The sequence below is a fragment of the Vitis vinifera genome, chromosome 14 (genome assembly GCF_030704535.1).
Source record: "Vitis vinifera cultivar Pinot Noir 40024 chromosome 14, ASM3070453v1".
Lineage (NCBI taxonomy): Eukaryota > Viridiplantae > Streptophyta > Magnoliopsida > Vitales > Vitaceae > Vitis > Vitis vinifera.
Window position 1 is genome coordinate 29,747,068 of NC_081818.1, and position 21,697 is coordinate 29,768,764.

Below are 21,697 nucleotides of genomic sequence, written 5' to 3' on the forward strand. Positions count from 1 at the left end.
GCTAACCCCCATGTCTCCTTCTTTGAAAACAAGGCATTAAACCAATAATAAATGGGTGAAATTATGAGGGTCGAATCCCCAATTGGGGGACTCCAAAATTAGTGAAATTTCCCAAATGGAGGGCCCTCGTTTGAAACCCATTTTGTCTGTTGCTTGGTTGGCCTAGGGCTTTGGAGTCCATGCATCCAACACAAGTTGAGAAACTGGTCAAGTTTAAGCTTTTTCCCATATCTCTTTCTCAGTGAAAATTTCATTTTTCCAATGGTCCAAATCCTCATGAGAGTCATTGGTTAATGGTAAATGGTTCTAATTTTCAAATGGTTTTGTTAAAATATGCACGCAAATTCCTTTGTAGCTAAAATTTCTGTGCCCATTTTTTCCATGGAGGGTTTTGAACTTTGAAGATTTTCACAAGTTTGGAAATTTGGAAATGGTATTTAACTCGTCTCCTTTGAATTTGTGATGATGAATTCTAAGAAGGTATCTCATAAAATTTAGAGAATTATTGGAGGGTAAGCTAATTTATTCTTGAGATACGTATGCTAAGCAACAATAAAATATTAATTTTTCTATCACCTTTAGATAAAAAAAATTCTGCTTTTTGAGAAATCAAAAATTTTTTCTTAGTTTTTTTTTCTTTTTAAATTGTAATTATTTGACTATTTTTACTAAAAAAATAAATAATTTTTAAAAAATAATATAAAAGATAAAAAAATATTACTTCTCATATAAGTTTTATTTTAATTTATGCTAAAAGTCATTTAGGACCATATTTTTACTTTATTTTGTAGTTAAAGCCAAGAGGTCATTAAAATAATCCCATTTTTATTGTATTCTTAGTTTACGTGTGACAAGTGATTAAAAATAGGATTAATAGATCGGAAAAGGAATAAAACATTCTAAATTTATAAAACTAACCTCCCCTATTATTGAACTTGAAGTAACCCATTTTTAATATAAATACATTTCAACATTTTTATTATTTATATGTATGTTTTAAAAGAAATTATTACTTTTACAAGAAAAAAAAACATTTTTGTCAAAAATTGATATTTTTAATATTGAAAAATGGTGAAGGGTAAGTTTTCCAAAGTATGAAAGATTTCATTCCTTTAATCGGTTATCCCTTAAGAGTAAAATATATAAACAAATTGACGTAAATAAAAGGATTTTGTTCCTTCAATTATGTTTTTATACCCATACAATAAAGAGTGATGAAAAGAATAAAAAGAGATGATTTTTTGTGTTATAATAAACTAAAAATAGTAATGATATAATTTAATCTCATAAATATAAATTTATTAATAGTTTACCATGTTTTTATTAACCAAACGGGTTTAAACCGATCTAAACTTATATTTTTGATATTAGATTAGGAGCCCTTGAACGAATAAGCTATCCTTTTAAGTAACCTAGGGGTAGGTCCGGTCCCTCGACACGCTCAACAATACTAATACTTTAGAATTGATTAAGACAAAAGAAATTTTGTTTTCAAGATAGAAGTCAACAATAACATCTTCATTAATCAACAATATCTGATAATTAATAATTAATTAGCAATTGACATCAACTTTATATTAAACAATTACATTATACGTTGATAAATCTCGCTTTCGATGTTGCGATCTTTGAAAGCAACCCTAATCCTCCTATTTCCTTAATGATGATTTACTATTCAAACCTTATCTTATGTGAGGCCATTAGAGAAACCCCAAGTAGCTATCTTGAGCCTATAAACATTGTTCTTAAAAATCAATCATGGGTGGGCTTTCATCTTAATTAAATCCAATACCATGAAAATTGGCTATATGGTTGAGGTCAGGGGGAGGGTGGAAATCCAAGTGAATAGTTTATTGGAAATGGGTAGGTTTCAAATTGATGGTGAGGTTTGAGATTCCAATATGGGTGTTTTTGCCCTTTGAAGCATTGAAACAAAGAGCAAAGGACAAGACCAAAACAAACTTGAGGTCTCATTACTAATCATAATTTAATTTAATTTAATTTATTTTATTGTTGTTTTTAAGCTTTAAATTATGTTGGTGGTGTGCTTTAATTCAGACCCCATTCAGGGGATTTTTCAAATCCAACCATGATTTGAAGAATTGACTAATTAAAATTATCAAAAGGAATCATGATTCAGACTATTGGTATCTTAAGAGACAAGATACCATTGGTTAGAGTTTGATATCCAATTCTACTTTCCAACTTACCTTGATTCTGTTTGCATGGTCAAAAATGGTGGGGCAAAGAGAAAAAACAAAAAAGATTAATATAAAAAAATATAAAAACAATCAAATTTAAATTTATAACTTCTTTTTTTATTTATTTATAATATTTTCAAGATTTTTTATGATAGGAATAAGATTTCATTTGAGAAATTAAATATGAAACAACTATTTTCTCCATTCTTTTAGATAATGTAAAAGTATGCAAAACATTTTTTGTATTTTAATTATTATCAAAATATCTATTAAAAAAATCTTAAAATACCTCAAATTTATTTTAAAAAACAACTTATTTTTCAACAAATTTTCAAAAATCTATCAAATATATAATTTTTCAGTTAATCATTTTTTTTAAACAAGGGTTACAAAGATAACCCTTACTTTTCCCTCTATTTTTCCCACAGTTTCCTTTTCCTTATAGTTTTCCTTTTAAGACTGAATTCGTTCTGACCGAGTTGTTTGGAAATTGTCATTGTTTGCATCATTTAGTCCAAATGTCAGCAAAGAATACCTTCCCCTTTTTATCTCCTTACAATATTAAATATTTTTTTTAACATGTATATTTATATTCAACTTAACTATTTTTATTTTGATTTTGAAAACCGGTTTCAAAAAATTATAAATTTTTTAAGACAGTTAGTTTTCAAAAATAGAAAATTGTTTTTGAAATCACATGGCCAAAAAGTGCTCCTATCTTCTAGGTTTTTCTCAAGCAGATGTTAATGCGAATCATCAAGAGAAAACTACATGGTAAAGTCTTTGGCTATTTGCTATGAGAAATTCAAGTAAAAACTATTGACTAATTTTAAAACCCTGAGAATGGCTGCATGAGCAGGGGGCAACAGGAATAGCTCGCCAATTCACAACTCACCTCTACAGGGAGAAGAAAATGAGCAGATTTTGGGTGAAAATGGTATAAATTATCAATACCATTTGAAATGGGCTGAAGGTTGGAAAGGTAATGCAGGGCCAGAATGGTTTTATAAATTACACCATAACTCTGTTCCCGAATCTGAATTTTCAGGTATAAGGAAAAATGCCACTCAATATAAAGCTATGCCTTAATCTTCTACCCTACAAAACTGAAACCAGTGACAAAAATGGATGGGCAACATCTTTCCTTCATTGTTCGACCTTGGTCCACCACAACTGCAAGCCTCAAGCAGTCACTGGCTGCTTATTAGCAAATGCTATGCCCTTCTCGATGCTGGCCTTCAACTCTGGCTTAAGAGCCTCCAAGGCCTTAGCTTCGTACTCAGTCAGTCCTTGGAGGTCAGAGGGTATCACAGCTTCAACCCCCTTTTTTCCGAGCTTAATTCTGGATGCAAAGAAAGGGAGTTCGGTCAGCTCTGACTGCACGTATGAGCATTCATACACATCTGTATCTCCGTCCAGAGCACGGAGAGATGACTCGACAAATCTGGCAGCAGCATATGCCATAGACAGTGTTGCAGAGCCTGCACCTGCCTTTGCCTCCACAACTTCAGTCCCAGCATTCTGGATCCTTACAGTCAACTCTTCCACTTCTTCATCAGTGAAACTCACTGACGGTTTTGTCTTTGACAGGAGTGGTAGAATAGTGATCCCAGCATGTCCGCCCACCACTGGGACATCAACATCAATGAGTTTCAGATTCTTCCTCTGTGCTACAAATGTGTTTGCCCTAACGACATCCAGAGTTGTAACACCAAATAGCTTCTTCGGATCATAGACACCCTTCTGCTTCAGAACTTCAGCAGCAATTGGAACTGTTGAATTGACTGGGTTGCTGATGATGTGAATGAAGGCATCAGGGCAGGTATCAGCAACAGCCTCGACCAAATCCTTCACTATGTTGGCATTGATGTTAAAGAGGTCATCACGGGTCATTCCCGGTTTTCTTGGAACCCCGGCTGGAATGACAACCACATCTACACCTTTCAAAGAATTGGGTAATTCAGCTGCTCCTGTGAAACCCAGAACCTGAGAGGGGGTATTGCAGTGACTCAGATCAGCTGTGACTCCTTTGACATTTGCTATATCATACAGATGCAGAGTAGAGACCAATGGAGACATCTTGATGAGAAGTGCTAAGGGTTGACCAATCCCTCCAGCAGCTCCAAGAATGGCCACTTTGAAAGATGAAGCACGAGGCTGAAAACGAGTGATGGAGTCACTGTTTTGCTTTACAGCTTTGGGTGCAAAAGAATCTCTAAAAGCAGCAGTACTTTCCTTGCCCAAAAAAGAGGACTCGGATTCACAGCTTACAGATGTTGCTGCCTTGAGACCGCTGAAATTCCTAAGATAGTTAGGAGAGTTGAATCGCAAACCAAATGGCTTTGATTTCGAAACCATACATGGCTTGGAGTTGCATGAAGCAGTTGATGTGGTAAAAAAATTTGCCGTTGATGTTGCTGCCATCTTGCAATCTGATAAGAGGCAACTTTTATTTATTAGGTGAATGAAGTAAAACACACATTTGAAGTTAAAGAAAACAGAGAAACTGGTTGGCCAATAACTTGATCTACTAGATCAATAAAATCCATAGAAAATACATTTAAAACTTCAAATATAAAGACAATGATAGCACCACACTTGCCAAAAACCTTCCAAACTTTCAAACATTTATGTTAATATCATCCTCACAAACTACACCTAATAAACACATTTTTGTCCACAATACTATGATCCATAAGTAAATGCATCAAAATGACACCTCACTTGAGATAGTTTTGTTGTGCTCCATTGACACAAACCAATTCAGATCTTTATTGACAAGGCCATAGTTTCTCAACACTAGATATTTTTATGGCACCAAAATACAAAAATTAGAATGCACAATAATTAAGTTGATTCAGCCAGCAGAAGAAAGCCCATTCTTGTATTTTAAAATAAATCATAGTAGTAAAGGAATGTACAGAGTCAAAAATCTAAGAGAAACTAACAGAGTGTATGGCTATTACAGTGCACAACTAGATTTGATGCAAGCTAATGCACAATAATTAGATTCCTACTCTAACCCATACACGGATTTCTTTATTTTACACACTAGGTATTCCTGGGCTTAAATTTCTTGAGCTTTCACATTGATGCAACCCAAGGGCCATATAAGAAGCCTAAGCCCATGCCCAATACCAATCTTTGGGCAGCAACATCAAGAGTATTTGACCCACGGACAAGGACCTAAGATGCTAGGGGGCAATCGCTGCCATTAACTCGTCCAACAGACTAGACAAAGGCACAGGAAGTTCAAAGTCCCAAGAGCTATCACTTTATACAAAAGGGAGACCTCAGAATGAATAGCTGTAACTCCATGTTTGATTTAGCAACTTAGCACACTTAATTGTGAGCACGGGACCACTGAGAATACTCTCTGACCCTAGCAAGATGGTTATAATCACCTAGCCTAAGGTTGAGTTAAGTAGTCCTAGGAAAGTGTGGATATGAAAGGTTGCCCTTCCCACAAAAGTTATGCATCACCAGAAACCCCAGCCTTTTCTCTTGAGAGAAAAACTGATGTCTAAGTTGCTCATCAGCATGTTCATGCTGATGCTCTCCACCAGCATATTTTTTCAGGTCTGAAGCAGTCTAAAAGATTAGATGAATGAACCCATAGAGAACCCAAATTATCAAATTCACTTTCAAACAACCTACTACATCATGTCATACATCTTAATTTTCTGCTTCTGCTTTACAAAAATTGTGCAACTTCATTGCATATGACTATCAGTCAAACAAATCATACAAAATGAAAGGCAACAAAGAGTACAGACCAGAGAGTACAACAATCATCCAGGATTGGTCAACCATTTTACACACACACACACACATGCACTCATATTGATAGTTTTTTTTTTTCTCTTTTGGTCCTTGTTGAAACTTGAGCCTGGAACCTTGTACATGTTCATTTGACTGAACCATGATAGCATATAAATTGCATTTGAATATCAATGATAGAAACATTTTGGCATCACTTTTTTGTTAATGTTACTGTATACAATTTAGGAAGTTATATAATTTAGGACTCTATCAATATTAGCTGTACAGATTGACTTACCATGTATAGATGCTGAATATTAGGAATCAGTTAGACTCCGTGTATAGCATATGCTTCTGTATATAGATGGTGGCAAAGGATAATAAACAGGAGGTGAGTTCTCGGTTTCTGTGGGGTTTTCTGAGTGTTTGACATGGTATCAGAGCGAGGTTTTGGTGCCTTCTGAGTGGAGTTTGTGCTTCTTGGAGGTTTCAGCACTTCCTGTTGGTGATTTGTGGTTTTTTTGGTGATTGCCGTGGGTGTTCTTCTGGGTTTCGATCCCTTCAATAGCTGCGTTTGAGGGGTGTATCTCGATAGCTGTTGGGTCATTGATGATACGCATCACGTTGAGGCCGGCAATAACTCCTGCATCCTTGGTGGCTTGACGCTGAGAGTCATTGAAGTAGGCAGGCACTGTAACAACAGTGTTCTTCAAGTTGAACCGAGGTGACTGAGATCTTGGGTTTGTCACCAGAACCAGGACCAGGAACGACCTTGAATGACCAATGCTTGAGATCACTCTGAACCGAGGCATCAGAGAATCTTCTACCAATCAACGTTTGGCATCAAAGATCACTCTAAAGTGGGATGACTCTTTCCTCTTCATGTTTCTCCTTCCACTATTATTCCTAGTTTTCCTTTACTTTCCTTTGCATGTAATGTTGATGATTCTGGACATAAGATGTGGCATAGACATCTTGGCCACCCCAACTCTAATGTACTTCGTACTTTGTTTAATTTTGGATTATTGAGATCTTGGGTTTGTCACCAGAACCAGGACCAGGAACGACCTTGAATGACCAATGCTTGAGATCACTCTGAACCGAGGCATCAGAGAATCTTCTACCAATCAACGTTTGGCATCAAAGATCACTCTAAAGTGGGATGACTCTTTCCTCTTCATGTTTCTCCTTCCACTATTATTCCTAGTTTTCCTTTACTTTCCTTTGCATGTAATGTTGATGGTTCTGGACATAAGATGTGGCATAGAAATCTTGGCCACCCCAACTCTAATGTACTTCGTACTTTGTTTATTCTTCAAAGCAAAGGGATCATCTCTCAGCATTCTTGTCCTTCGACACCACAGCAAAACGGTGTTGCTGAGAGGAAAAATCACCACCTTCTTTATGTGGTAAGAACTCTTTTACTTGACTCATCTGTTCCTCCTTGTTTTTGGTGTGAAGCACTTTCTACTGCGGTTCATTTGATCAATCGCTTACCCTCTCCTATGTTAAATCATGTTTCTCCTCTCTCTAAGTTGTTTGGTCATTCTCCTTTATATTCTGATCTTCGTACATTTGGTTGCGTTTGTTTTGTGCATCTCCCTACTCATGAAAGACATAAACTTACTGCTCAGTCTATTAAGTGTGCTTTTCTTGGTTATGCTATCCCTCACAAGGGTCATGTTTGTTATATCCCCATGCTCGTCGTATACGAGTTTCCCGAAATGTGATTTTCTTTGAAAATCAATATTTCTTTCCATCTCATGTTGAGCTGCCATCTACATCTGTATCTCTTCTGCCTAGTTTTTCTGAATCCCCAACAATTGTGGAAAGGTTCAAACCTGGCTTTGTGTATGAAAGATGTAGTCGACATGAGTCCGGTTCCACTTCCTTTGTGCCCTCTTCCGATCTTAACCCGACGCCTGATCTTGCTCCTGCTTCCACCGCTCTTCGTCGGTCTACTCGTCTTTCTCAACCCCCTAATTGGTATGGATTCTTCTCTCCTATCTCTTTTGTTGCTACTTTATCCACTATTTTTATTCCCTATTGCTACAAACAGGCCATGGAACATGAGTGTTGGCAAAATGCAATGCAAGCAGAACTTCAAGCACTTGAGGAGAATCATACTTGGGATATTGTTCCTTGTCCTCCTACAATCAAACCTATTGGGAGTAAATGAGTTTTCTCTGTAAAACTTCGTTTTGATGTCTCTTTGGACCGGTACAAAGCTCGTCTCGTAGCTCTGGGTAACAAGCAGGAATATGGGGTTGATTATGAGGAGACATTTGCTGCTGTTGCCAAAATGACCACGGTTCGAACCATCTTAGCTATTGCCACTTCACAGTCATGACAACTGCATTAGATGGATGTGAAGAATGTTTTTCTTCATGGTGATCTCCAAGAAGAGATTTACATGAAGCTTCCCACTGGTATGACTAATTTTTCTCCTCATGATGTCTATAAGTTCAAACGTTCTTTGTATGGGCTCAAGCAGGCACCCCAGGCTTGGTTTGAGAAGTTTCACAGTACAATTCTTTCCTTTAGTTTTACCCAAAGTCAATATGATTCTTCCCTCTTCTTCCACACGTTTGTGTCGGGTATAGTCCTTCTCTTGGTTTATGTGGATAATATTATCATTACTAGCACTGACTGTGGTTTGATTACTAAGCTTCAGCGGCTGTTACATACAACTTTTCATATGAAAGATCTTGGACAGCTCACATACTTCTTAGGATTGGAAGTTCATCATCGGGCCAGTGGTATTTTCGTGAACCAACATAAGTATATTCAAGATCTTATCACTTTGGTTGGTTTGGAGGACACTTCCTCTGTTGACACTCTTATGGAGGTAAATGTCAAATACAGGAAAGATGAAGGGGACCTTTTGGATGATCCTACTCTCTATCAGCGCCTGGTTGGGAGTCTTATCTACTTGACCACTACTCGACTTGATATCTCCTATGTTGTTCATCAGTTCAGTCAGTTTATGTCTTCTCCTCGACATCTCCATCTTGCTGCATTTCGACGCATCATTCGCTATCTTCGAGGTTCACCTACTCGTGGGTTGTTCTTTCCTACCGGTTCCTTTCTTCAACTTGTTGCCTATAGTGATGCTGATTGGGCTGGGTGTCTAGATACACATCAATCTACTACGGGTCGGCATATGTTTTTAGGTGATGCCTTAATTTCTTGGAGATGTATGAAAGAAGATCGTGTTTCTAAATCCTTTACTGAGGCCAAGTATCGTGCCATGTCTACTGTTTGTTCTGAAATCGTATGGCTATGCGGTCTTCTTGAGGAGCTTGGGTTTCCTTAGACTACTTCTACCCCTCTTCATGTTGATAGTACTAGTGCTATTCAGATTGCCACCAATCCCGTTTTCCATGAGCGCACCAAGCACATTGAGGTTAATTGCCACTCTATTCGAGACACCTTGGAAAGTCGGGTGATATCTCTTCCTCACATCTTTTCTGATCTCCAAGTGGCTGATGTCTTCACCAAAGCTTTGACTCGACAACGACATCAATTTCTTGTTGGCAAATTGTTGCTGGTTGACTTACCAACATCAATTTGAGGGGGGATGTTAATGTTACCGTATACAATTTAGGAAGTTATATAATTTAGGACTCTATCAATATTAGCTATATAGATTGGCTTACCATGTATAAATGTTGAATATTAGGAATCAGTTAGACTCCGTGTATAGCATATACTTCTGTATATAGATGGAGGCAAAGGATAATAAACAGGAGGTGAGTTCTCGGTTTCTGTGGGGTTTTCGGAGTGTTTGACATTTTTCTCCTTCCTGCAATGCCTCAACACAACTACAACTATGATTTTTTGTGAATGAACCAAAATAAAATAAAATAAAATGAAATAAATCTGGAATCATTCTACACAAACATCATTCCTCTTACTGGACAGACCTTACAGATTCAAAGTTTTATTTATTTTTTTCATCAGAAGCAACAAGATTCATTGGTTAATCATTAAAAAGAATATGAAGGGCAGGCAGTCCTTGCTGAAAGAAAACTAGGAGTATAAAATACAATTGAATCAATTCACCCCTACGCTAGTTAATTGTCCATGATGGGTTTAGAATAAAAAATAACAACTCTAAACCTTCATCACATCCCTGCTCTTGGCCTTACCTGTTTTTCCTATTATTGAGTTTACACTAGTTTCATCTCAGAGTAGTGGAGAAGGCCTAAAATACTGAGATTCACCAATGGCTTGCTTCTTCTGTTGCATATACCTGAAGCCACATGCTATGGCATAAACAAGTTCAACATATCTAAAAATGCTTAGATGGAAAGTTGGATAAGGTACTAAAAAAATATAGTAACATCAAATACTCAATATTTATCCACCAAATGCCAAAAGGGCATAGGCCTATTACATCCCAACACAAAGGGGCAAATGCACCATTTCTACCTTCAAGCCATCTCTTATTCTATAGTTGACCTTTTTCTCCGCATGCTTAGTTTCACCATTGGTTTTTCAAGTGTCACTACTCAAGCTCCTTTTGGTTTTTCTCTAGCCAATGAACCATTCAATCATCACTCTCAGATAAACTAGTTTGGACTTTGCAAAATTTGTTGTTTCAACATGAGCACTTGCTAAAACATCCTGATTGATTTTTGCTTCCCCATATGCATGAGCCAGTGAGCTTCTAATGCTCTCCTGTATGTATATGGAAGAGAGGGAGAATGAACATATAAGGCCATTTACAATAGATTTTATTACAGTCAAAGACCAACGTCCTTTTGTGTCTAGTGGTCCCATTGAGAGAAATAATTAATATACTCGATACTCTCTGAAATACTGATGAACTTTACAACATTTATATCAGATTTGAAAACATTGCGTATGGTCAAAATCATTGAAACATTACACCTAACTATAATCACTACGTAATTGATTCCCAAGTCCCAAACCGTATCTCTACATCACTGTCTAAGACTAACCATCAGAGTTAATACCGACGACGCATACTCGAACAAATTATTTTAATGATACAACAACCTTCTCCCAAACTCATCAATCAAACAGATCTTAGAGAAAATCATCACAATTGCATAAAATAAACACACAAACTGAACTGAATCCATGCATGCATTTCACAAACTTCGCCAGAAATGACTGAAGCAAAAATTACAAATCACAGATTCGAGAGCCTCAAGATCTGAATCAAGCTCACAAATCAAAATTGCACACACAGAATAAAATAAAATAAAAAAACCCACTCCAACAACAAAAAGCCCTGTTTTGGCTGCTGAGAAAGTGCAGGAAAGCAAATGAAATTAAGACTTAAACCTTTCGACTCTTCATTACACAAAATCTTCACTCAAACCTTCATTACACAGCTACATGAGCTATCCAAATTTCAATCCAGACCACCAAACCAAAAACTTGAAAAATGAAATAAAAAATAAAAATAAAACAAAACACCGCATTCAGTACATCAATGTCCGCTTCTTTCATTTATTTTCCAGTATTTTCTCGGCAACCAAACTTTAAAATAGAGAGATAGAGGGAAAAAAAAAGGAGAAAAAAAACACATCTACCTCAAGCTTCGGATATTCGTGGTCTGTTAGCTCTCTTTGCCCTATCGTCCAAGAAAAGCGGTGAGGCTTTTTATACTCTGAAAGTACCGTCGCAGTGTCACCGAATCTACCGAAATGGTGCCTTTTCCATCCTCCAAGTCTCGGCCGTCCATTTTTTGACGGTTGTGATTGCTCCCCTTGCAAACGTGGTGCCATTTTGAAATGACAGCAAGTCGTCGTCGGGTGGCCTGGGCTGGGCTCTAATGCGGAGCCCGACTTCGTCGGGGGCCCACTGGACTTGGTATGTAGATTTTTACCTATTGGCCACTGGACTGGACTTGGTCAGGGGCCATTCTACAAATAACACACCCAACCACACCACTTTTGTCTTTTTATCTAATTATAATTTTGAGTTAAATAGAATATTTCAAAATGTGAAAAAAAAAGAAAAAAGAAAGATATAATATCGCTTTTATTATGAACTAACCATAATCCACGCGTCAAGTTGACTGGTCTATTTAGCGGAGGCGGCATGCGGAAGAAATTTAAAACGACGCCGTTCGGTAAGGCAACTTCAGCGAAACATGGATTGTGGAGTCACAGTCAAAGCAAAAGACTAAGAATAAAGCAAAAATGAAGACAGTTGCTCGCCTCCAACAGCTAAAAGCTCTGGCGTAGCCTTCAAGTTCAAAGTTTCAAACATCCAATAACACTGCTCCAGCCATCGTTTTCTTTTTCTCGAATTCCACGAGCTAAACCCGTCAAATTTGTATTTTTCAAACTTGTTTTTTTATTATGCCCACATATATATATATATTTTTTTGTTCGTTTTCTTTTCATATTTTCATCCTGCCCTCTGGTCGTCCATCCTCAGGTATGCAGCTGGTATCCGTGTTATTTTCTTGGAATTTTGATTGTTTTAAGGTGATTTGAGGTCGTTCTTCTCTGGGTCTCTGTGATTTGTTTCAGTTTTTGAATCTTTGCTTCTGGGCTTTATTGATCGTTTTGTTTTTGCTAACATTAGCGGTGGATTTATCTTTTCTATGTTGGAGTTGGTTTGAGGATTTTTTTTAGAGTTTGTTGGTATGTTTGTGTGATTTTTGTTGGCGGGTTTGGGTGATTTCTCCAAGAACTGGGAGGTTGAGGATTGAATTGCATGGATAATCTGGTTTTGAGTTTCATTTATGGAGCTGGAGTTTCCTGGTTAATATGGCTTTCCATTTTGATTTTGTTTTGTATTTTGGGTTTGTGGAATGTTAGATTGTTGTAGGATTTTTTGTAGATTGTCCAAAGTTGATTGAATTATTATCCTGTATTTTTTTTTTCAGAGGTTATCATTGATTGCTTATTAATTTTCCCAATTGAATGAAGGTCTTGCATGACCAAATATGGAATATCTATACTTGGATACTCCAATATAAACTAGATAGTTTATAGATTTTCTTTTCTACAAAACTATTTATGCTCACTTTTGCTAATAATATTGCTGGCCATGTATTTTCTGCGCATCTTCATCAGTCCATCTATGTTTTATCTGAAATTTTTTTGTTTCCTTTCTGCTTAATCTTCACAGGGTGAGGGGCTGTTTGATTATTTGATTGGGGTTTACAGTTTTGTATGGAAACCCTTCCCTATGGTTGGTTGTTAAAGTGCTTTCCTAGTGGTATTGTTATTGAAAATGGATCAATTGATCACGCAGCTGACTAATAGATTGGAGATGTATGGAATTTTTTTGGTTGGAATAGCCTAGCAGAAGAGTCTCTTGCTCCAGACTTGTCCTGCATTTCCTCCAAATGCTTCTAGTTTTTAGCTTTCACTTCAGAGAGAATATAATTTCAGATGGTAATAGGCATTTGAGCAAATAAGAAGGTTCTGGGATTTCAGTTTTAGATTTGAATACCACGGAATTTAGGCTTATAATAGTTGGATGTAGAGTGGTACCGGAGAAAATGAAGAAATGTGCTGGAGGTCTTTTGGTTGGCTCCTTGTTTATGTTGCTGGTTTTGAGGTATGGTGTAATGAAAAGTCCAATTGGGTTTGAGCCAATTCAAAGTTCGTTTATCTTCAATGTATCTAATCCTCTTGAATGGGTTCAACCTCGGGCTCCACCTGCAGTTCAAAATCCCGAAAATTCCAATAAATCTGTATCCCCTGATACATTTTCTGGCCTATTTTCGCGGAGAAATTTCTCAAGTGAAGTGCTAAGTTCTTTACAGACATGGAACTGCATGAAACACTTGACTAATCATTCTCGGGGCTTGCCTAATGCATTAGAAGCTATCAGAGAAGCTGGGGCTGCATGGGTTAACCTTATGGTTTCTGTTGAGAAGGAACAACAAGGTGATACAAATGAAAGCTCACTTGGTCAATCAAAGGAGAAACAGTGTCCCCATTTTCTCAATAAAATGAATGCCACAGAATTGGGTGACAACAGTTATAAATTACGTATCCCATGTGGCCTTGTTCAGGGATCTTCAGTCACTATTATTGGCATTCCAAATGGCCTTCTTGGTAATTTTCGGATTGACTTAACAGGTGAACCACATCCAGGGGAGCCAGATCCTTCCATTATTTTGCACTACAATGTTCGACTTCATGGCGATAAGATAACTGAGGACCCTGTCATTGTCCAAAACACATGGACTGCAGCTCATGATTGGGGTGAAGAGGAGAGGTGCCCCTCAACCGTTCCCAGCAGTAATAAGACAGGTATCAATACCTGTGATATGCTGTGCTTTTAGATTTGTAAGGTTGTACATGAATTCTAATGGTATATCATATTTTGGGCTTGCATTTGTTTATAATTATATTGATGCTGAAGGGGTACTATTTTTCTATCTTTCTTTTCATTGGTTATTATTTTTGTTCTTTGTTTCTTATCGCTTGTTTACACTATACTTAACTCTATGATGGGAAACTTCAATTCACCCTTCATTCCCTTTCATTACATTCAAAAGAAAAGGTTTAGCATACTGTGGTTGGTTTTTTCCATTTTGTCATCCATGCTTAGAAAATCCTTTTCCAACATTCTGTCTGTTTTGAGGGTATTCTTGGTTTCTCTTTTAATACATAGTTCATGGGAAAATTGTTACTAAAGCATATTTATGTCAATTTTTCTCAGGTAATTTAGTAAAGAATCAATACATCCCCTATTGGTTTGCCCACAGTACCATCTCTGCTTCCTTTTCTGCCACCATCAACATGATGTGCACAAACATCATGTAGAACCACCTCTGGCCCTTACCCCGTGTAATTAACAGATATATCTGGATGGTATACTTAAAAATAGAAAAAGTGTTCTATTATTTATTTTATTTCCAACTCGATATTTTGCCTTTTGGCAAAATACAAATGACACTGATAAGGGTGCAAGAGATATAAATTAGAGATGTTCACTAGCCTGATCTTGAATAAACAGAAAAACCACCTCTGCTTCAAGTCCAATGTAAAATTTGACAATAAAAAGATTCTGACCAGAAAGTCAAGGATAGGAAATTATGGGGTTCAATTTATAAACATTGCTGGAATACGTACAATCACCTCAATAAACAACATCATGATTGCTGAAAGGAAAAATAAAATGATTGGAAGGGAAAATACAGGGAGAATACTATCCTTATGAACTTCTGATAAAAAATACTATCCTTATGAACTGTTTCACTTAAAATTTTTCAGTTTGTGTATACTTTGGATATGTCAATGAGATATGTGTGACGCACATTCCCCTCAACAAAAACACCCTAACTGCTGAAAGAAAAAGTTGCTAGATGATTTATAAGGAAAACGTAGGCAGACATACAATCCCTGAAAACTGTTTCATGTACACTTTCCCATGTCTGTATAACTTGGACAGCTCCATTATATGTATATATGTGATGATGCTAAAAGTTACCATCTTCCTGTTTGCATCATAAACAGTGGATGATTTGATCCAGTGCAATGAGATGGTGGGTAAAAATGATAGCAACAAGTTGACAGCTAGTGAATCTCCAAAGATTTCTACACACTCAACCTTGTCATGGAACAGAGCTAGAGCCAGGCGGTACTTTCCATTCAAGCAAGGGTATCTATCTGTTATGACGCTTAGGGTAGGAGAAGAAGGGATTCAGATGACAGTTGATGGAAAGCACACAACATCCTTTGCTTACCGTGAGGTAACAATTCCTGTTTCCCACTTAAGTTGCTTCTCCACCTGAGGGAAAAATGCTTTTGTTTCTCAACTTACTTTCTTGGCATGTGATGTTCTCAGAGTTTGGAGCCATGGCTTGTCAGTGAAGTAAGGATATCTGGAGACATAAAGTTGATCTCTGTAGTGGCCAGTGGGTTACCCACATCAGAAGATCTTGAACACATTGTTGATCTGGAAACACTGAGATCAGTTCCAGTTCGACCTCGACAGCCAGTGGATCTCTTCATTGGTGTCTTTTCTACAGCCAACAATTTCAAGCGTAGGATGGCTGTTCGGAGGACATGGATGCAGTATTTAGCAGTGAGGTCAGGGGCAGTTGCCGTGCGCTTTTTTGTTGGTCTGGTAGGTTTCGTTTGTATGTTTCTTATATCACCAAATTTTTTCTCATCCTTATCATCAGTGTTCCTCGCTTGGAAGAATGTTCCTTTAGGCCTTTATGTAATACCAGCTACTGTAAATCATACAGAAGTTTTTGCTACCTTTTTGTCTCAGGTTTCTCCTGAATATTAGTTGAAACATTTGTCTGAAATTTGCACTTTGCTGCAGCATAAAAATCAGATGGTGAATGAGGAACTCTGGAAGGAGGTGCAGACATATGGAGACATTCAGCTGATGCCTTTTGTTGACTATTACAGTCTTATAACCTGGAAGACCATAGCAATTTGCATCTTTGGGGTAATTTTCCACCTCCTTCTGGTGACAAAGAAAGTTTATCATATGTGCTCATTTCCTCTTTTTAATAGACTGAAGCTGTTTCGGCCAAGTATGTGATGAAAACAGATGATGATTCATTTGTTCGTGTGGATGAAGTGCTTGCTTCTTTAAAGAAGACCAAAGTGACTCATGGGTTGCTGTATGGTCTTATTAACTCTGATGCTCGACCTCATCGTAGTTCTGACAGTAAATGGTACATCAGCCCTGAGGTAGTTCTCACTCCAGTGCAACTTTTAATTTCTCATTATTGGATTAAGAAGTATAAGAAAACTACTAGATTGAATGAAAACAAAATTCTTCAAATGTATTAAGAATCTCGAAAGTAAAGGGATGACCTACTGCAAGTTCAATTAAGACAGAACGGGACAAGGATATGCGTAAACATGATAATTATTTGACTTTTGATAGGCAAGATAGGACTTTCGTTACCACTGCCAAACAGTCGGAATAATGCAATGTATATCATCTTCATGGTCATTATTGTCATTTATTATTAGTGAAATGCAGTTGGATTGAATCAGTTGAATAAAACAACTCGTTTTTTATTTTTGAAGGAATGGGCAGGAGAAACTTATCCACCTTGGGCACATGGTCCTGGTTACGTGGTGTCAAATGACATAGCAAAAACAGTGTACAAGAGACACAAGGAAGGTCATTTAAAGGTATGTTAATTATATCTGCTATCTTTTGGTTTTTGAAATCCACGACTTGTTGCTTCCTTTTTTTTTTTTTTTTTTTTTTCATTCTTTTGCTGAAGATTTTTTGCAATGCTCACTGTCCTCCATGTGTTGTAGAGGATTATCCATTTTAGTTGGGAGATTGCGTTTAGCTAAGGATCTTATGTTGCCCCCAAATGGAATAGTAGTTTTAAGATTGCACTCTTTTATCTTTTAATGTCAAGGTTCGATGTCATAGAGGCTTCATTTTAGTAAGTGGATTGATATCCATCATGTTTTTTTCTCCACACTAAGACCCTGAATTTTCCCAGCTATCTCTTGTTCTTACAGTGTCTCGAACTTAAGCCACTCCTTACCAGTGCAATCATTAGTTTCTTGTGCACATGGCTAAACTATCTTTACCAACTCTCTCATCCTGTCTTCTATTAGTGCTACATTTAGCTTCTAACAGCTATATTTATGTCTTCCTCTATCTTCTCTTCTTGTCAATTATCCATCTCAATATCCTTATATGCCTCAGCTCATTTTATGGGGGAGTGTTATTTTTTTGAGTTCCCAACATACTATGACATGGCTTGCATCGAATTTCTCTTCACTATATTGGTTTTCCCTATTTATTAAATAATTTCTAAAGTTCTTTGGCAAAACAAGAAAAAGCAGGCAAAAACGTACTTTGGGAAACATTTATCACTTGCAATTGAATGTTATAGTGATGATTAAATAAGAATTTTTTAATTGTTCAAAGTACTAAATGGCATGTTGGTGAACCAACAATTTTGCTTGACAACGAGATTATATGTGTGCAGATGTTCAAGCTGGAAGATGTAGCAATGGGGATCTGGATAGCAGAGATGAAGAAGGGGGGAATGGAGGTTAGTTACATAAAAGAAGAGAGGGTCTATAATGAGGGGTGCAACGATGGGTACGTTGTTGCCCACTACCAAAGCCCCCGCGAAATGCTCTGCCTGTGGCAGAAGCTGCAACTAGGAAACGGAGCTAAATGCTGTGGGAATCGTTAAGCTGGTAGTTATATAACTTTACTGGGCCTTGGGCATTGAATTGAAGGTTAACTAGAGTTCTTCAAACAGAAACCGAGACAAAACACACCATGCAGAAACTCAAAGTAACCAAGCTGAACAAGTAGAGACATTAGTTCAATCCTTAGCCATATATATTTTTTTTCTTGTAGATATATGAACCGATACCAGATGTACTTGCAAATAGTAAGGGGCCAGTGGTTGGCTTACTAGATGTTGGATTTATTATGGTTTGAGTGATCCCAGCATAACCTGGAGGAAAAGAGAGTTGTTTGTATAGGGCGTAATCCATAGGAAGGAAGCAGTTATGCTGTATGACATTCTATAACATTCTTTGATTCATAATTCTACTGTTTCTTCTGTCAAAAAGGTCACTGTAATGTGGGTGCCACAGCCTCAATATTGAATATACCTGGATTTTCAAGTCCATTTTTTGGTTTTGTGTGGCCATCGGAGAACCCCATTTTTGTCAAGAGTGGTATGTAAAATGACTAATGTGGTAGGCTGGCAGATGGGTGTTTCCTGATTCTATGTTTTTGTGATTTGTTCACATTTCTGAGTGCTTGGATTATTGGATAATCTTCAAAAGCAAGAACACTATTGTAGTAGTTGCAGCCATTTTCAGTTGGGAGGATGTACAGAGGAGTATTGGGAAACCCCACTTCCATACAAAGGTGGGATGCAAATGTGGTGAATTGGAAAGATGGGTCTTTCATAATTTTATGTTTTTGTGATTTGACTTGGGAAAATTATTTGGTAATTTTTAAATTTTCTGTATAAGGGAAAGAACCAATAGAAATGGGCCCTTATAACTTTAATATTTGTCTATTTAAAAGGATATATATAGATGTATTTTAGACATCATTTACATTTATCTATGATATTTCTTATTTTGCATATTTTGCTATTTATGGCTTCCCTTATTCTTCATAGAGGAGAATGATACATGTGGGGATGATCTTCTGCATTGATGATCTTGATGGTTTATTTTGATTAAGATTGCAGTTATATTTGATTGTTTATCACATCATGATCTTTGGATTGTGACTTTAGTTATCTATCATGGTTCATACATTTTTTCTTATTTGAAAGTATTGTAAAACTTATATAATTATTATTTTATTACAAAATTGTCAAAATGGGGGGATTGTTAGCAACCTAAACTAACTAGTTTAGGTTGACAAGTTTATTTCAAATATTTTTAGATTTGACTCTATATACTTATTTGATTTTACATCGGCATTGAAAATACATGATCATCCCGAACTCAAATATAAGATGGTATGCATAAGTATAGTTAAGAATGTTTGGTGAATAATGTCATGCATTTGGTTGAAAAACATAAGACTTTTAATAGGAGCACTCAAGTGACTTTATGTATTCCCAATTAGCCCATGCTTTGATCGAGATTGTTCAAAATGGTTTACCCCATTCCTTTGAATGGTTGAGGAGTTCATTAAGGGGATACAAGGGATACATCCTAAACTTAAATATGAGTGTTTTTCATTTTTTCTTTATTTAAGGTTTGTAATAAAGAATTGGGCTTATTTTCAATTTTAATATTTTAAATTCTCTCAATAGTTTTAATTTTCCTAATATTTTATTTTATTAATTTTTAAAACTTATTTATTCATTTAATAATTTTGATACTTTTTAAGTTTTATTTATTTTATTTAGTGTATAATCTCATATTGAGTTAAAACATTAAGATTAATGTGCCTTGGAATTCTCCGAGTCAATGACCTTGATTATGACTTTGAATCATGAGAGAGAAATAAATTATCAAACATAATGATCCCATAATAATAATCAAATTTTAGTTTTATTTGTATATTGGTGATAACATTTCTCCATGTATTTTTGATATGGTAGATACACCTTCTAATTAAGTCCATGCAGCATAGATTACTCAGGGCTTCAGTTTTGGATCACAGCACTCTTTACAGGAAGGCTTCGGATCATACACACACAGGCAGCAAGCACTACATGTATCATCACAGCCTACATTCAGAAAAAAAAAAAATGGAATCAAATGAAGATATACATGTACATTAGAACTAGAAACTTCGGTTAATTGGAGATGATATATACGTGATCAAACCTGCTTCAATTCCAGTAGCAGATGAAGATGTCTTGATGGCATATGGAAGGCGAGGGTTGGCTTCAGCCTTGAGCATTGAGGAAGTAAAAAACACCAGGAGCAACAAGAACACCATTCTAGTAGTTGCAGCCATTTTCAATTTCCAGGATATGCAGAGGTGTTCTGGAGAACCCCACATTTATAAAGAGCAGAGGTATGCAAATGTGGTAAACTGTACAGTTGGGTACATGTCATGATTTGTCTTTGGAATATTAATATTGGGTAATTTTTAAAATTTTCTATAAACTTAAAAGAAAGAACCAGTTATGGTTATGTTGCTGGATTAAAGTGGGTAGGATCCTCAAATCATTGTCTGGTTGAATGGAGGCTAAAAATATTTTATATAGAAAAAATATGGTCATAAACAATGATTTTCATGTTACAAAGTTTAAATTTTGCTTGCCACTTGAAATATTAACACAAGGACTTAAGGCAGATTACAATGGGATTAGACCATATTCATGTTTTAAGGATTACAAAATTTTTTAGAATCAATATTTTAATAATAGAAAGTTTTCTTATTTTCAGTCTTAATGTTTTTTTTGTTCCTTTTGGCTATGTTTGGTTTCCGGAAAATGCAAGAGAAAAAAAATTGGAAGGAAAAATGGAAAGAAAGAAAAAGGTAAGGAAAGTAATATAAATTTTTTCGCTTGTTTGGTTATCCATGAAAAATTCAAGGGAAAAAAAAAATTATTTTCTTTTGTTTGGTTAACTATGAAAAAAAAGTCAAGGAAAAATGAAAGAAAAATAAATTCAATAATTTGTCTTTATCAATTTATAGAATAATAAAATAAATTTTATATTTTTATTTTCTAAAAATCAAGGCTGTGCTGAGCCAAGTTTGCTGGTCAAAGTCTGTGCACTTGGTTGCAGGGTCCAGGGTTTGGTTGAGTTGTTGAATGGTGTCTTGATACTGCTTCAAGCAATCAGCCCATGCAGCCTTCTCGCGCTCGTTGCGGCACTTGGACCCCAGCCACTTGTTGTGGCTCTGCGCGGTGAGGGCTCGCTCCATGGCCACCTCCATAGCCATCTTTCGGAACTCGGACTTCTGCTTGGGCGCATTGTACTTGTGCCCACCATGGCTCATGAAGTACTTGCATGGTGCCGGATATGGCGTTTTGTCGCACCACCAGTTGACGTCGCCGGAGTCAGAAGCCGATAGGGTGGAAGAGAAAAATGACAAGGAAAGCATAAAAATTGCAAATAACCCGAGCTTTATCGCCATTACAGGGGTTGTATTTCTCTAGGTTGCAGTGGCTGTGGCTCTGGTGACGGGCTTGTTTATATAGGATAGTGAAGTGATGGGATACAGGTTGGCTTGTTTTGAATATGACTATGAGGAATATGCAAATAAATAAATCATGTTTCTGAATTCAGTTCTGCAGTGAGAGAGAGACGGGGGCGGGGGGGTGTGCTGTGAAGAACCCGATA

At 36.6% G+C, this 21,697-nt stretch overlaps 3 protein-coding genes across 3 annotated transcripts; 2 read left to right on the forward strand and 1 right to left on the reverse strand.

Moving 5' to 3' along the window:
- Nucleotides 1-3,123: 3,123 nt before the first annotated feature.
- On the reverse strand, nucleotides 3,124-11,689 carry LOC100247511 (malate dehydrogenase, chloroplastic). The gene is made up of 2 exons (XM_002283583.4): nucleotides 11,531-11,689; nucleotides 3,124-4,633 (listed from the first exon to the last, which is right to left on the reverse strand). Exon 2 carries the CDS (start codon nucleotides 4,623-4,625, stop codon nucleotides 3,384-3,386), a length of 1,242 nt encoding a protein of 413 aa, XP_002283619.1. The 5' UTR covers nucleotides 4,626-4,633; nucleotides 11,531-11,689; the 3' UTR covers nucleotides 3,124-3,383.
- LOC109123870 (retrovirus-related Pol polyprotein from transposon RE1) lies at nucleotides 8,326-9,279 on the forward strand. The gene has a single exon (XM_019224873.1). It carries the CDS (start codon nucleotides 8,326-8,328, stop codon nucleotides 9,277-9,279), a length of 954 nt encoding a protein of 317 aa, XP_019080418.1.
- A 367-nt stretch (nucleotides 11,690-12,056) lies between the features above and the next one.
- Nucleotides 12,057-18,555, forward strand: LOC100242374 (beta-1,3-galactosyltransferase GALT1). Its single transcript, XM_010662769.3, has 8 exons — nucleotides 12,057-12,383; nucleotides 13,083-14,218; nucleotides 15,428-15,663; nucleotides 15,759-16,040; nucleotides 16,245-16,373; nucleotides 16,442-16,621; nucleotides 16,967-17,074; nucleotides 17,896-18,555. The coding sequence occupies exons 2-8, from the start codon at nucleotides 13,459-13,461 to the stop codon at nucleotides 18,106-18,108; spliced, it is 1,908 nt and encodes a 635-aa protein (XP_010661071.1). The 5' UTR covers nucleotides 12,057-12,383; nucleotides 13,083-13,458; the 3' UTR covers nucleotides 18,109-18,555.
- Nucleotides 18,556-21,697: the final 3,142 nt, after the last annotated feature.